Genomic DNA, 17,198 nt, shown 5'->3' with positions numbered 1-17,198 from the left:
TCTTTGTTTTTCTGTGTGCCAATCAAAATAGTCACAACTTCGAACTGATATATATGTCTATGCAAGATTATACATTTTCATGATTGATTAACGAACCTTTTAGCTGAAATCGATTTTTGCTTTTTACTACTGTATCTCGAATATACTCATTAGTTACAAACGATTGTTTACTACACATATATAACTAACTGTTAAAATTACTAAATTACTTATGAAGTGATTACCTTAAGTGATTATAAATATGTTACTGAAAGTTATATTTTAGTTAGTAGACGTATTTCTTATTTCCCAAAATAGGAAATCATATCAGGATGCGCTTCATTAAATGTCTGCATGAATATTCTTTGGACTGTGATAACTGATAAAACATGTTTCGTTTAAATCAGTAAAATATCATAGTGCCCCCGAACTTGATCAACCTTAAAATATTTTATATCCAGTTTTATCCAATAAATATATGGACTATTTAAATCAAGATATCCATTGAAGTGTAAAGAACTTAAATATATCTATATCGTTTATTTTAATGGCTTGAGTTTTGACAATTTTGTAAATTAGTGTCTATTCACCTTAAGATCAGAGAGTTTTCCCTAGAAAAGGTTTGATAATTAAGTAGAAATTAGTTTCGTTTTGAACCATTTATGGGGTAATCAAGAGTTCAGGGGACAATTTTCCACATTTCGTTCTAAATCTCTAAATGTGAATACTAAGCGGTTTATGTAAAATACAATTGTAGTGAACCAGAACACCAGTGGAAACAACCAAAAGTATTTCAGTAGAAAATTAAATAATCTTAGAAAAATCCGAGAACCATACAGTAAATACTTCATTTGCGAAATGTCAATCAATTGTCTCAGACGTCACTGTTCCTTTATTTCCATACCAATCCCTCTCTGTTTTCGTTCTCTTCTCTTCAATCTTCTCAACCTTCTGTTTCTAGGCATTTCATTTTCGATTAATTTTGCATACTACTTCCGTCTGTCGACATAAGTAGCACACACCACACAGCTAGTATAAGGAAATAAAAATACCTTTACTTTCAAACTAAGTAGTCTTGACTCGATTGTGACTTGTGATAAAGAAACATAACCGTTTGACGCATTCAACTGAATATAGTGAAAAAAGGACTATTTTATAAATTAATTACTAGAAAATATTGAGTTTATTTATAGTTCATAAAAAAACTTACCCTGCTTATATTTAAACGGAAAGGTTAAGTGTTAAATTAACAAAATACAGTTATTTGATTTTCTATACCGAACGATATTTCTAAGGAAGTGTGGTCAATTTATTTCAGTAAAAAGAAAACAGAACCTGGTTAAGTTGTAATGAAAGTTCTGCCATTTCTGTAGTTACGTTGCAATTCAGTCGTCAAACATTTGTTATTATAACGGTCAAAATATTCAAGGAAATGTAGTTTTTTTTTAAAAAGTTTGTGCATAATAATAGTTGTCTTAAACATGAATTTAGTTTAAATGAGGTAATGAAAAAATTCAGTTTTAGTGAAATATGGGAATCCTCGCAAATTGGACTGAAATCACAGTTTTCATGCCTCGGTGTGAATGAAAAGACATTAAACCACCGGTGCAGCATCCGTATTTCTGAATTTAACTCAGAAAATCCTATGACTCATTTAATTCAACTATTGATAATTGTCTTGTACTTAGGTATCAGTACTTAATAATTTCAAATAAATTTACCATCCGGTAGATTTTTATAAATAAAAATAAAAATAAAAAATAATATAACATAATGTTATAATAAAATAAATATGATATTCGAATCCCGCGAGCGGAATCGTGGGTGCGCACTGCTGAGGAGTCCCACAATAAGACGAAACGGTCGTCCAGTGCTTCCAGGTTTTCAATTGTGGCTAATATCAATCGATTCATGATCTCAATCAAAAAACTTAATGGTCTCCACAACCTTGTACTGATATTTTAAATATCCCAATGAAAGGAAAAGTTAAATTTTGTCGTTTTGTGACTCAGTGTGATCGAACTCTATGAGTCCTTGATTCGTACGGAAACTTTAAACTTCCATCTCAAAGCTTATTTACCAGATAACTGAGAAAGTCAATGTTAATTACATGACTTTCAAAATTAAATTTTACAAAGTTTATCAAACAAAAACTCAGTTAACAGAGAATATGTTATGTTGGAAGTCACATAGGAAAACGTACTCCCTGATATTATTAAACACCGTTAGTAAATGTAATCATGGAATATTTTAAGACTAAAAATCTTAAGTATGATAATTTGTTTTGGTGTAATCTCATGAAATTTTAAAGTGTTTTATATCTTCTTATCAATAATAACAATGAAGGATGATTATTGCTGATTATTCTAAAAATAATAAATGATCTATGATTACACAGAATGAAATCATGAGTCAGTTGAAGCTAGACCACCAGTGGATGAGCACTGCTGAGGAGTCCCATACTAGGACGAAACGGCCGTCCAGCGCTTCCAGGTTTTCCATGGTGGTCTAGCTTCAACTGACTCATGATTTCAATCTGTGAATTTTCTAAAATCTCCACAAACCCCTTCTGATCTATGATTAATTTAATGTAAAAATCTATAAAATAAAGCAATTAAATAAACTTATTATTACTTATTAAAACGAATGTTTTCAAGTGTACTTTAAAAAGTGCAAAGTCTGAATTCAGTAACTATAAGTGGTATTGCTAATAGGTACTTTAATAAAACCTAATGAACCACTTTTCAATCAATGAGAACTTTAAAAAATCCATAAATTTTTGGAATCGTAAATTGAAGTTTGATTGCAACAAAATTGATTTGAAATAGTGGTTGCAGGTAGCTAACAAGAAACCCTGATTAACTATGGTTTGATGCTATTTGGTACTCGTTAGGAATCTGTATCTGTAATCTTAAAGAAACTAATGATCACTGGCGGATTCGATCCCGTGTTATCCAGCTTCATAATCAGAGGCGTTACTACAGAGTTATCTGGGCCGCCACTAATATCCTGTACAACTGAGGTGTATATACAATTGACTGATCAGTGAGTAGTGAACCCTTCTTATCGAAGTGTCAGATATAGCAAGTTATTCACAGTACTGGTCGAATTCGATTGGTCGATTGAATTGATATATTTTTTTAGTAATTAAGATTACAATAGAATCAATAGTTTAGTTCGTAAGTATCATTACCAAGGTTTGATTTGATAATTTCGAATTGAGCATTGGGTTGATTGTTATAAATAAAAATAATATATTTGTAATATCATAATGAGTAGAAAATTAGATTTTCTGACGTTTCGTGACTTGGTGTAAGTCACTTCTTCAGAGAATAAATAACCAAATTACAATTAATCCAAGTTTAAATAGTACAACGGAACAAAGCAAGAATAGTATTTGATCAATCAAAAACAGGTCTGAACAAGTTGATGTCATGTTATTTCTGTCAAGGTGATTCATAAGTGATATGTATGCAAATTTGTGTATGTATGTATGTGTGCATTGTTTAAGAATGAAAACTTGTGTGACCTTTATGGTAAGAAAGGATGGAGTTTAAATTTGTAATATGATAGTGTGAAATTGTGAAAACGATCAGACTGAATGGCAAGGATAGATGGTCCAAGTAGGATGTATGGTAAGGCCTTCCTTTCTGTTGAGAGAAGTAGGATTAAGCATTATATGGAACGCCTCAGCTACCCTCCTTTCTGTGTAGTTGGAAAAGCCTTTTTGCAATATTTCGATATTTTTAAAATCGATTTGGTGGTTGTTGAAAATGGCATGAACTGCTATTGCCGATTTAATTTGAAGTTGGTTCAATTCTACAAGATTGTTAGGAGGTTTCTTTGTGTACCTAATATGTTCTTTTGCTCTAGTCAAGATTTCGCGGGATGACTCTCCAATATAATAGGCATCACAATCGATACAACTTAATTTGTAGACGCAGTTCTGTGTGGACATGAAAGGGATTTTATCTTTTAGGCGAACTAAAGTACTACGTAGTGTGTTCGTTGTTTTGTAATATACTTTAATTCTGTGATGTTTTAAGATTCTTTGGATTTCTTCTGTTGTGCCATGACGGTATGGTAGAACTGCAGTACCAATCCATGGCATTTCATTCGAATCATTATTATAACGTAATAAACTGTTTTGTTTTAATATGCTTCTAATAATCTTCATAGGAAAATTATTAAATTGTAAGATGCTGATTACATTCATTTGCTTTTTTTGTTTGTCTTCCTCTGATGTGATGATCTTGTTAGCTCTTCTAAAAAGATTTAAGGCTAGCGAGATCTTAGCACTGAAAAGATGTGCTGAATGGATGAAAAATATCCAGTTAAAGTGTTACAACATGTAAGTGAGAGAATAACAAAGGATGAAAGTCTAGATGTCAGCTAAACGTTAGTTAATGAAATGAAACATGGCCCGTAGGAGTAGAGGATTTTCGTAGATTACTAGTATTCGATCATAGGCGTCTTCGAAATATTGCTCGTATATCCTGGGAACACCGAGTAAGTAATTCAGTTATTAGGAAACGGGTACCAGGTAAGGATGACAAATCAATTGATGAAGTAGTGAAACTTCAGCATTTGAAATGGCTAGGACATGTGTTACGCATGCCCAACCACCGACTGCCTCGTTGTGCGATGTTCAGTGGTATAGAAGTAGGTTGGAAGAAAGCTAGGGGCGGCCAGACCAAAACATGGCACAAATCCATGAAGTCACTGACAAGCGGACTGAGTCATATTGGTAGGCGTAGACTACCTGGTTGGGGACCGCAAGATGATAGCAACCGATGATTGGAGACCCTGAATGACATGGCTCAAAACCGTTTGCAATGGCGCAGATGCATCCACTCTTTGTGTTTTCCCAAATCCTAATCTTCTGAATTCTTCATATCCCTTTCTTTTTTTCCCTTTCCAAATTTATTTCACTGGATTATACTCCTTGAATAACATCTTCAAGCCCTAATGTTTCCGATTACTGCTTATACTCTTACCACCTCTACCACTATGGGATTTGCATCGACCACTGCATCTCTGTTCTAATGTGTTATGGCGACTCGAACTGATGTACTTACGTACGAAGTTCTACGTTATTACTGACTGACTAATGAAATGTAATAACCATATACACCCAAATGAAAGATTTGTTTATTGTTTAGACTTGATAATGCACTACAAGTGATTAGGATTAACAAATCTCTAAACAAATTGCTCGTATTAGTAGTATATACTATGATCTGTTACTAAGATGCAAGTTTGCTGTGTGTCAATTTGATCAAATCACGATACACTGTAGAGATCATGTTTTATATAATTGTAAGCTTCTCAAATTGAACTACAAATATTGTATATGGTTCAATTGACTCTTAGTTCAAAAAATGTTTTACTTTTTAAAACTCTGAACATATCCCTGTTATTCAGAAACCTTCACTGAACTGCAGCTTTAGTGACTTTTTCAAAACGTTAGAATCTGTAAATCGAAAATGTTCGTGGTTTGCATTTGTTATTCAAACACATATTTAATCGCCAGTGTCTCTTTTATTTAATTGATGATTTGTAGTTCAAAATTTCCATGATAGTATGTAGCGAATGTGCTCATTCAAAATGAGCAGGTCAAATTATATTTAACATTTGTGTCAAGCAGTGAAATCTGAGACCTGGGTTTCATTTAGTTAAATACTTGTCATCTAGATTTAACTCAACTTTGGTGTTGGTGTTCCCACTGAAGCTCACATCGTCTACTCATGGCTTCAAATACCAAACCATTAATCAGTAGGTTACTTGACTACGATGAACACCATTTGTTCAGCAACTATTGTATTTCATTAATTGTAATCATGTCAGTTTTGACATTTGTGATATTAAGTAATTAACTGACAAGATTTTGCTAGTATACAGGTTACTTGAATATATACTTTAATCCTATGATTATTTATGAAAAATATATCGAATTCATTCATGAAACGTATATCGCAACAGATCCTGATCAATGTAGCCCTTTGTAAAGTATCAACATTTTGAAGTACATATATATACAAATGATGATACCAATTTACAGATATGATCTGGTTTATGCATAATGAGAAACAATATTTAATGTAAATACAAATACACTATTTGAAGTGACATGACTTATAAACTCTATTCACCGATGATTTGCTACACAAAATTGTAATTCATTCGATACACAAGGAATAAGGAAAAAAATGCATCATCATCTATATAGTACAAGAATAAAGAAATGGTAACATTTATTAGTCACATAAGCATATCATTGTTATTAGTAAGTAGTGTATGAAAAACATAAAATGTACTAAGAATATGATATGAATACGTCATTTTGAATATTTTTGAAATCTGAAACCTTTCCCATAAAATATACTTCCAACAATTTATTCACTAATAGTATATCTTGACATTCTACAACAGTTTCGTGTTCATCACTAATTGGCGTCATTGTTGCTAATAGTAGGAATAGATAGCATAATGTTAGGTAGTTTCACTATAGTTAAACGTTCCACATAATCATCCACATCACTATTTTGTATAGTATATTTGAAAAGTTCTTTGATTTCTAGTATAAAATAAAAGCTCAAATGACTTGTTATTACTTATGGTTTATTTTTCAGACTAAAGATAAACCCTTTCTTTCCTGAAAAATTTCATTGTATCTAGTACAATAAGACAAATTAAGTGATTAATATAAAGATTAAAACACAATGATCAGTAATGAACAGATAAGAGTAAAATGTACAGTGTTAATAGAATTGTCTATTAAATTTTTGATTAAATAAGGGTTTTAAGGGAGCGGAGTGACATTTTAGTCTTTTGAATAAAAAGTTCAAATATATCATATAATGTGCATAAATGTTACCGATTCAAGATGGATGATAGATAATCACTAATGGGATATTTTCTTATGTATAGATACATATTCATGTTGTGACAAGTTAAGAATGAAAACAAAAGGGAAATGTGTTGTAACATAGTACATTGTTTAACTGACGACTCTTTGATATGACCGAATATATGATACTAGGACGAGACGAACCATCCAGTGCTTCCAGGTTTTCAATGGTGGTCTAGTTTGAATCGACTCATGAATTCAACTATCAAAAAAATTACTATAATCTCCATAAACCCCTATTCAAATATTTTAGTAGATAAATTCTAGTTTACTTGACTTACTGTTATTGTATTTATTTATAGCTTAAAATAATTCTCTATGATACGTTTATGATACACCAAGACTTATCTATCATATAATGATTAGAATAGTTATAATGATTAGTTCACTTGGTATTGTTTTACTTGAATCTTCCCATTGATGTTTTAGGACTGAAATTGATCAGTCTCTTATTGGCATATGTGCATACTGTGCATATGCCTCGATATTGTCTCAATTTAGAAGCGTTATAAGCAAAGATGGATAGCAACTAGCAGTAGAATCCAGGAGACGCACTTCATCTTATTTGAGACTCGTCAACTGGATGTACCTGCATCTCAGAGTTGATGTCCACTCTGGGACTCGAACTCAGTACCGTTCGCTTCAAACACCATCGCGTTATCCTTTTAGCTACTGAGTCCTGATATGACTGAAACTGATCAGTCTCGTTTGAAGCGAACGTTATTGAGTGAGTCCCAGAGTGAACATCAACTCTGAGATGCAGGTACATTCAGCCGACAAGTCCCAAACAGGACGAAACGGGCGTCCTGGATTCCACTGCTAACCACTATCCATCATTGGTTATAACGATTTTCTTGTTGTTGTTAAATTATAGATATGCATTCTATTGACTAAGATTTATATTTCAATCAAAATGGATTACAATGAAATGTAATAATGAATTTTATGCTTAACAATCAAATAAATCTCTTCATGTAATTTGTAAATGTCTTTTATTTGAGATTTAAATTGATGTATTGGAATAATTGGTACATCGACTAAATGTTATGTATAAAAATTAGGACTTTTGAGTGGACTTTTACGTAATGATTCAAATCCAACAATTTATCATTGGCTTTACTAATGTTTTGAAGAATCCACTTTTTTTCTTCTACATTATAAGCAACTGGAAAGTTACTGATAACTATATTTGGTTCTGTATTGATTGGTCGTTGAATATATACTAATTTAATGTTTGTTTAATCCTTTAGTATTGATCGAATTCTAGAGATTAAATTATGATTTAATCACTAGTCTAAGTGACTCGATAACGTATACACTATGCTTTTCACGTTAGATAGTTTGAACTAATTACTAAGGTTCTCTGAACTCATGTTTAATGCCAGTTGACACTAGTCATCAATTGGAAAACTAATGCGCTCTGTCAAATTCTATGATGTAACATTTAGTTTTGCGTTATCCTTATAATCTTGTTTAACAGCAATGAATCGCTCAAATGAATTTTTGATTGGTAAAATATCACAACAGAAATAAAAATTTAACACCGGTTAACGTTAATTATTCTCATTGCATTATCGAAATTTATCAAAGGGACTAATTGTTTTAAATTTATTCAAAATAGTTCATATGACTATCTATCTGAAGTTTGTGCTGATGTCGTTCAGAAGAACGATGAAAGCTCCACGGCCAAACTATCCAGCTCAGAGAACAAAACTCCATCAAAATCTTTATTATTTGTCTAGAATATCATGAAACCTGTTATTGTGAAAGTATATTGTTTATGAATGATATACATTCTTAATTGACTTAACTGAAAAACAGATTTTGAACAGGTAGTTTAGCGTTTACTAAGGCTCTCAATATTAATGTCGTTTATAAGTCTGCCCATTGATGCTGTAAGAAAATTATTGATAAATATAATGTCTCAATAGTTGAGATCATTAGTCAATTGAAGCTAGACCACCATGGAAAAGCTGGAAGCACTGAACAGCCGTTTTGTCCTACTTTGGCACTCCTCAGAAGTGTTCATCCACGATCCCGCCTCGCGGGATTCGAATCCAGGACCTATCGGTCTCGCGTGCGAGCTCTTAACCACTAGACCACTGAGTCGACTCATGATCTCAACTCTTGAAATTACTACAATCTCCACAAAACCCTTTCTGATACAAATATAATGTTACCTAGAGAAGAGAATCTGTGTGATCGATAAAGTTGATCGAGTGATTATTTCACGTCCAAAACTAAGATTAAAGCATAGAAGGTAACACAATATTGATTAATTGATTAGTTAACAAAATTATTTCTAAGAGAAAGAACATTAAAAAATAATTTCCATTTGTATGTTTTATTTTCATGAAATAATAAAATCAAACTGTTGATAAATTTGATTTTTCAGAGATGGCAAGAATTATTCGATCCTCAAAAAACAGGCATAATTACACTTTCAAAATTTTGTGATGTATTAGGATTGGAACTGGAGACTTTGTAAGTGATTCATGATACATTTTTGACGTTGACTATTAATATTTATGATGAGTTTACTATAGAGTCCAATATTGTATTTGCTTTGTTCGATAATCTATACTAAAATCACTCATCAAGACAATTTAAAACATGGGACTTCTAATGGAGGTTTATTTGTGAAAAAAATAATCAAATGGGTTAGTATCACACCGTATACAGTATTTCGCATTTCTATTAGAACAGGTACAAATTATATGATATAGAGGATTTTATGTAAATTGAGGTTAGAAAGGTTAGATTAATGATTGTCATTGTAGCAACGCCAATATATAATAGTAATAATGATTAATCCAAACAATATGGTAAAAATTACCTAGTCCCCAATAAGTGAAATGTGGATTATGGAACGATTGGTTTTTCAAACTGTCTATACAAACCACAGAACTACAGTTTCGAAATATGTAGTAATCGTTTATACTTGGAGTTAGTTAAACTGTTTCGTCCTAGCACGGTATACTTCAGTATCAGAGATAGAGAGCGGTTTCTTAGAATCTCATCCTGAGCTCTTAATCTCTAAACTATTAGATCAAGCTATAATGGTTCAAAGTTCCAATGTTTTATCATCATCGTTCAGATTGTTCGAACAATGATTAATTCAATCCAACCTGATGTGAAAGTAAGACATTAAATATTATCTGGACCGTGCTTCATTTTATTGTTAACCATTCGAACATATATCTACTGTAAATTACTGTGCAATTACTTACAAATCAACTCATCATTGAAATACCTGGTTTCTGGATAAAAGATTAAGAATTTTCAGAATTCAATTTCATTATTATTATTATTATCATTGTTTATTGAGTTAAGTGGATGAATCAGCATGGATTTTTCAATAGATTTAGTTAGTTGTCTATGTGTATCTAACTGTATACACATTATATTTATCCAAAATTCAGTTTTCATTCGGTTTGTTATTGTTTTCTTTATTAAAATGAAGTGAATTCGATAAATGTTTACTTTCCTTCACATGTTCTACGTTTTGCTTAATACTTGCAATTCATATCACTGAGTTAGTTCATTTGAAGTACGATAGTTTTTGAACGACTCACGTATTAAATAATCGAATTTTAAGATATCCACGTTACTTTTAAGACCACTAAAAACAGCTTTTTAATAATAATTTTAGACCCATAAACAGCACGGACTCACAGTCCAACACAAATGGTATGGACTAGGACATACAGAGTTTACTAAGACTACGATACCGTTAGGTAACCAAGTTAGAACACGATGTTCTATATTTTCAACTGTAATGAATTTGAGATATAACCCTACCATTATCAGGCAGCATTGGTGAAAAATGATCCCATTTCCAAACTGATTAGTTCTATAACAAAATTATTGGAAGATTCACTGAAGAACTAGCTTCGGTATGGATTTCTCAGACTTCTAATCCAATGCATTGAACTGTGGATTTCATGAAGTCATGGATTGAGACTGATTGTTTCAACAATCAGGATGGTCGATGACGGTGGCGTTGTATGACAAATTAATTCACTTTAAAATGATGACCTATTATATTTAAACTAAATAGTTTAAAATTATCTTGTTCATCACGATTCATGAAATCACTCATTTCTATTCAGTGTATGATGACCGCCGTATACAACAGCGTTTAAAGCTACAATAAGGAAATCTATTGATTGTTCCTTGATATCCAGTATTTCTCAAACTGTTAACTACCCTCTACAAAGTGAATTAATCTTTATCAACTACCTAACTAAATTCAATAAATTTTTGTGAATAAATAATATAAAAAATAAATGATTAAAGTGCACGTTTTAGTTTAAGCAGAAATATCAGTATCTAGCTGATTTATTATTAAAACTATGAAGTTTATCCTTTGATCAGTTAGTTTGCATATGTACAATCAACGTTTTGACTGAAATCTCATTGCATTCATTTTGTTGTTTACAAAAAGTTAAGCAATATTCGGTTTAATTTTATATGTTTTGATATACTTTTGAAAATAGTTTGACGAAATAGACTGGAAAACGAGACGAATTCGCTTGCGTAGATTTAATAATAATAATGATAATGATAATAATAATAATAATAATAATAATATATCTCTCCTTAGTCCGCTGAACTGATGGAACCTTATCGATTACGTTAAATTATAATAAGGATTGCATTTCAATGTACTAAAATGAGCTATGATGACTTGTATCAATTCACATAAGTATCAACTCAAACGTTAAATAATAAGCAACAATGTATTATCGGTTCGGAACTTAAACTGCCCCGAAGAACAATGTTTATCGGACGTTAGTTTGTTTAACTAATGACCAATTTAAAGAATAATAAATATATTTTTGTTTACTCTGAAGAAGTAGCTTGCATTAAGTCACGAAACGTCAAAAATAAATTTATCATTAACTCTCTACTCAATGCTCAATTCATCTCAAACTATCAAGTCCAACCTTCGTATTGATATTAATAGTTAAAATAAAATTATTCACAAGGCGACTTCTTAATTTTCATTTATGTGATCCCAAAGAGAACATATTTTTTAGTTCGGACAATTTTATGAATTATAGGATCTACAGTAGATCAGGAAATAATGTTAGTTGAGAAATTATTTTAAGTCAGAGAACACTGAACAAATATATGGTCCTAGTTTATTGCTTTCTGATCAGTGCACACACAGGTATGCTTATAAACGAAATGAAATCCAGTACCTTCAACTACATCCAATATTATTGTAATCTAACCTGAATCGCGGTAGGATTTTAAAATGTGGGCAATTAGGTTTAAGAAAAAAGGCTTCTAGTCACTCATTCAAGCATTAGCTGATTAGTTAACTGACTACAGTATTCAAAAAATAAAGCTCAGCCACCGCCTACCTCGACAGGTGATGTTGGTTAGTGTAAGGATTGGTTAGAACAAGGCTAGGTCTCGTCAGATTAGAAGTTGGTATAATTTCATACAATCATTAAATATTGAACTGAGGCAGTCATGTAAGTTCAGAATTCTTGGTTAGTGTTAGTGAAATTATCGTAACCAATGGTTAGTTACCTTGAATGACATTTTTCAGAATCCGTTGTAATGACATACAATCATCCACTCTTTGTCTTCCTTTATATCTACATTTTAAAATTATCTAATGTTTTTTATTTCATTCTTTCTTATTCAATCATATCGTATATATCTAACCTGTTTTTCTGCAACTGATACTGTTCCTGATTCTACCATTTTGAGATTTGTCTTGATCATATTAGTTTGAACCGACGAAGATGTAGGTCAGGTTTTAAGGTTCTATCTGATTAACTGATTGTTTTAAGACTACGAGAATATAAGAATTAGTATTGTTAAATGCCTACGCGATTTATTCTAATATTTGGACATCAAATTCTTACTCATGATTTCAACCTGCGAAATTTCTTAAAATCTCCACAAAAGTCATTCTGATTCTTACTATATATGCTACCACCCATATATTTACCCTTGTCAATTGTTAACGTGTAAACTTGAGCATGTTTATACATGTGTATGTTAATACATGTTTGTCTATCTATTTCCTGTATTTCTGAAATAACTTCAATAACTGAGTCACTTTATTATTCTCTAAATCGGTGTATTACCGAACTTCAATGCTCCATGCAATCTCAGCATCCTTTATTATTTGTCTACCGTTCATAATAGAATGTCGGAAAAATCTGTATCTTAAATACAATTCATGTTAGACTTTTGATGTACCATTGTTCTACACGTGTTAATTCAACAGAACACGAAGTAAACATTATCTATACTTTACTAAAGCCAATATAGTCCAATCTTTATGGATTCAGTCAAACGGTCTTTAAAAGAACACCATCGTCAACTGTTTTCCATGTTTTGATTGTTTTTTTAATGGGTTTTTTTTCCAAAGAAAACTATGTTTCATTTAAAAAATTTTCTGACCCTATTTACAAGTGATTTTTTAATCTGTTATCCGCCTTTCATAGTGTGGGTATTTATTCATATGATCGTTGGAATGCTGGCATATTTTTCCAATTAATTCAAATGTTAGCTATCAGATATAGCCATTTCGTTTCCAGTGGGAAATTCACTTTTCTTTCCTTAGAAAAAGTGACATTTTGTTTGGTTTCAGTCTGAAATAACTAGGACACAAATGAAATAAAATGGTTTTGCCAGGATTTTGTTATGCTTCAAGAGTGCTTTTTATCAGAAGAAACGGCAAAAACCAGTCGGCATTGTTTGTTGAGCCGAATTTAAATTCGTTTTTCTATTGTACTTAAGCCTTTAAAAAAACACATCAATTTATGTCATAATAATAATGCAACGTCATGAATTCACTTGTTTGATATAAACTCAACGATCATGGATGAACTGGACTACGATCGTAGATACAGGCTGGTTAAGCACAACTAAATGCCTCTGACCAGTGATTGAAGACTTTGGATGTTGGTGCTCAGAATCCTTCATAGTGGTGGATATTCCATCATTTGTTATCCTGTTATAAGTGTTGAGTAACTTGGTCTGCCTCATATTTGTCCTAGGTTCCGTTTAGACAATGACTGAATAACTAGATGGTCATGACATATCAAAAATCGGTTAAAAATGGTATTGTGTCCTACTGGTTTCCGTCTCAGTGGTAAAGAGACTTTTTCGTTATAACGCGTAAAAATAATATACTTCATTTCGTGTAAGTGTCTTTGATGTTGTAGTGTTCGGAACTTTAATTGAACATATAACCACTAATCTTGGATTATCTATCGTTCTCTAACTGATTTCAGTTTGTAACAAAAAACTATTTATAAACTGCGCAAATGTCAACATAAACAATAACTAGTTACAAAATGTTTGTTTGTGTTTTTTGTGTGTGGTTGGGTGATACATTCTACCGTTTAGACGATTCAAATATGTTGAACAAGAAGAATTAAAGGTGGCAACAGATTTACATTCTTCACTGGAAAATGTACATGAATTTCGAAAGAATGGTCAAACAAATAATCACGTAAATAATATAAATAATGCAAACAATGTAAGTGTATCTTCTGTAAAACTGCTTTCTTTTTTTGTATTTATTGTAACATGTGTGTGAAAGATATACGTTTTTGTACACATCATTCTATAAGGCTCGGTTCCATAGATTCCAACAACACTGGAACCAAACTCATAATATGTCATAACGTAAATTTAGTGAACATAGTCTCGGTTGTGTTATAAAGCAAAACGCGTTCATGTTCTTGATGTAATACAGTATTTTTATGCTTATTAGTGTTGATACGGATGTAAAATGTTATAAGAGTGAGTCGGAAGTGTGCGAACGCAACATGATGTCCATAAATGAATATGAAAATAATGCTAATGTTTTAAAACTTATGTATACCTTGAGATGATATCTTTGAATATACTTTTAAAGTACTAGAACTGTAGGCTTGTTTAATTGTGCAGCGCTGCAGACTAACTAAATATGGAACTAAAAACTATTTAATGCCAACTCAGTTGTGTAAAGGTGATGCATTTGTCACAAGACCTCAATTTCTTTGGCTAACTCTAATAAGACTTTCGGTATACACCAAAGATTAGTTCCTTACTTGGACAAAACAGTGCTTCAGTACATCCTGGTTTCCAATAATTACCTGGTTTTGAATTGCTGAAGTACTCGTCAGATTCGTATTTTGCTTTACGTTTAAAAATGATCAGATTTTGAAATATTGATTTCTTGAATAGATAGCTTCCTTTTACAAGATATCTTATCCTAAATTATTGAATTAGAGTATTCGACTATACTACTTTTTGGCCGTAAAACAGGGAGCTTGGTGAATAAGTAGCGTTCATATCTCTGACAAATCTCTGATGGTTATTTGTGAAATGTTTTATTTTTGCAAACATTTACTTTAATGTAGAAAAAGAGAGTTACATTAGGAATCTTTTATCATTCAAAACTGATAGAATGTTAATAAATGCATACAGTCGATGACAAAACAAAGAATCTATTATAATAGACCAGGTTTGTGGAAGCTGTTCCCATTAATTTTTCAATATATCAAGAAATGAAATCTATTGAAGAGCCATTCCAAATTCTAGGATACTGAATATCTGTTACATTCAAGAGTGATATACTCTTTACTCAAGATTGATAATGAGTCTCTTAATAATTGTGATATAGTAGACAAGCAATAAGTACAATAAATGTTTTCTTATTTTGATTAACTGATAAATAACTCATAGATAAATCTGTCTTATCATAGTGAAAATCATTTTAATAGACTTTTTCTAATACCTACTTTGTGTCATATAATTTATATAAAAATGCGTTATTTACCAGGAGAGAACAAGTGTCGTTACTGTATAGTTGTTTAGCTTTTTAATTTGCATTTGTTTGATATATTTTCAGTTTTGTGGAATAATCGTTATCAGTAACTATCGCAACAATTCTGAAATTCAGTTCCTCATCAAAGGCACTACACTTCTCTGTCATGATAGTTTCTCATCTCTAGCATCAATCGGTGTAGCTAGTTTTAATAAACTAGGTCATTATATACGATTTCATAGTAGTTACTGTTCATAAAAACCAATTTTATTTCATGATGTAACTCTTTGTGCTGATAAAGTCGAATTGCGGATATGAGTGTAATCTAGAACTTGAATTTTGTCCCATCTACTAACTTGTCAGTTGAATGTATCTATATTTTAGTGTTGATGCCTGTTATGACCTTGAATCGCTTTTACCCCGTGATACTTGTTATGACTTGGCCTTGGTCTGTCTAGTCTAAATTACGACCTTGACGCGTTAGGCTGAGTGGCTTAACCTTGAGTCTAATACGCGTGAGTTCGATCGGGGTAGAGAGAACTATTCTAAATCCTGACTGGTTGGCAAGCACGCAAGTGAAAGAAGACAAGACAGTTGGAACACTAAACTCTGGATTCTCTGAATTCGGATTAGTACAAAAATGTACATGAATAAATAAGTGCATATCTTGACCACGACGTACGATAATTTGGAAAAATACAGTTATGCCCGAAACAGGGAATTAGGGTAGAAAATATAGTGCAAAATATTATGTTTAAATTACAATATTTTTGGAACAAAAAAGGGTATGCTAGTGAATGATACATAGAACGAAAGCTCGTGTTATGTAGAATAAGATAGGGACAAAAATAAATATAAGTGTTTTACAGGATTTGAATGAAATGCAATAACGTCCCAAGAAAATAGCTTTCGTAATTGTCTGGGCTTCTTAATTCCCCGTTCATAACAATGCCCATGTCGGGATTGGAACCCAGTGCCTAACGACATAAATACCTAGGCATTATTCACTAAGCTACCATGTCCAGTAAGATTACTACCGGACACAAACTATTACAAATAACTTTTAATTATAATTTATATTTTTTAAAACTGTGATTGATTTCTTTTCATTCTGTCGACAAAAATAAATAAAAAATATAGGGATTACCAAATGAATTAATCAAGCCAATTGATTATCAAGAGATCTCTGGTGATATGCCAGAAGAATTGAAAGAGACAATCTTCACTATAGTTACAGAAGGTGAAGACATTTACCACAACAATGATAAAGTAAGTTTGTTTCATTATTGTTACTATTAGTACTATTATTCGTAAAGGTTTATGATTGAGACCATGAATTGATCAATATTAGACCACCACTGAAAACCTGGAAGCATTGGACGACCATTTCGTCCTAGTATGTTGCTGATATTAAGAGCTGAATTTTGATTAGTCTCTGAAAGAGTAAACGGACTAATTGAAAAGCTCTTTAATTAATACTTATATTTAAAACTTAAGTATATTTTGAATAATTGCTAGTAG

General features: G+C 31.7%; 2 protein-coding genes across 3 annotated transcripts in view; one reads left to right on the top strand and one right to left on the bottom strand.

Moving 5' to 3' along the window:
• Positions 1-17,198, top strand: part of MS3_00007391 (uncharacterized protein) — a gene marked incomplete at its 3' end in the record, with an annotated part of 31,551 nt that overhangs the window by 7,159 nt on the left and 7,194 nt on the right. For both annotated transcript variants that reach the window (XM_051215657.1, XM_012939877.3), the window contains exons 3-5: positions 9,285-9,373; positions 14,270-14,402; positions 16,818-16,946. In XM_051215657.1, the coding sequence (XP_051066188.1) occupies positions 9,285-9,373; positions 14,270-14,402; positions 16,818-16,946 (351 nt within the window). The remainder of the gene's footprint in view (positions 1-9,284; positions 9,374-14,269; positions 14,403-16,817; positions 16,947-17,198) is intronic.
• MS3_00007392 (uncharacterized protein) lies at positions 2,657-7,783 on the bottom strand. The gene has a single exon (XM_051215658.1). It carries the CDS (start codon positions 4,193-4,195, stop codon positions 3,572-3,574), a length of 624 nt encoding a protein of 207 aa, XP_051066189.1. The 5' UTR covers positions 4,196-7,783; the 3' UTR covers positions 2,657-3,571.

This window comes from Schistosoma haematobium, chromosome 4 (genome assembly GCF_000699445.3).
Source record: "Schistosoma haematobium chromosome 4, whole genome shotgun sequence".
Classification (NCBI taxonomy): domain Eukaryota; kingdom Metazoa; phylum Platyhelminthes; class Trematoda; order Strigeidida; family Schistosomatidae; genus Schistosoma; species Schistosoma haematobium.
This window is presented reverse-complemented; position numbering and strand designations above follow the sequence as displayed.

Excerpts from the sequence above, each read along its gene's own strand:
- MS3_00007392 (XM_051215658.1), bottom strand. The coding sequence starts at position 4,195 with ATGAATGTAATCAGCATCTTACAATTTAATAATTTTCCTATGAAGATT.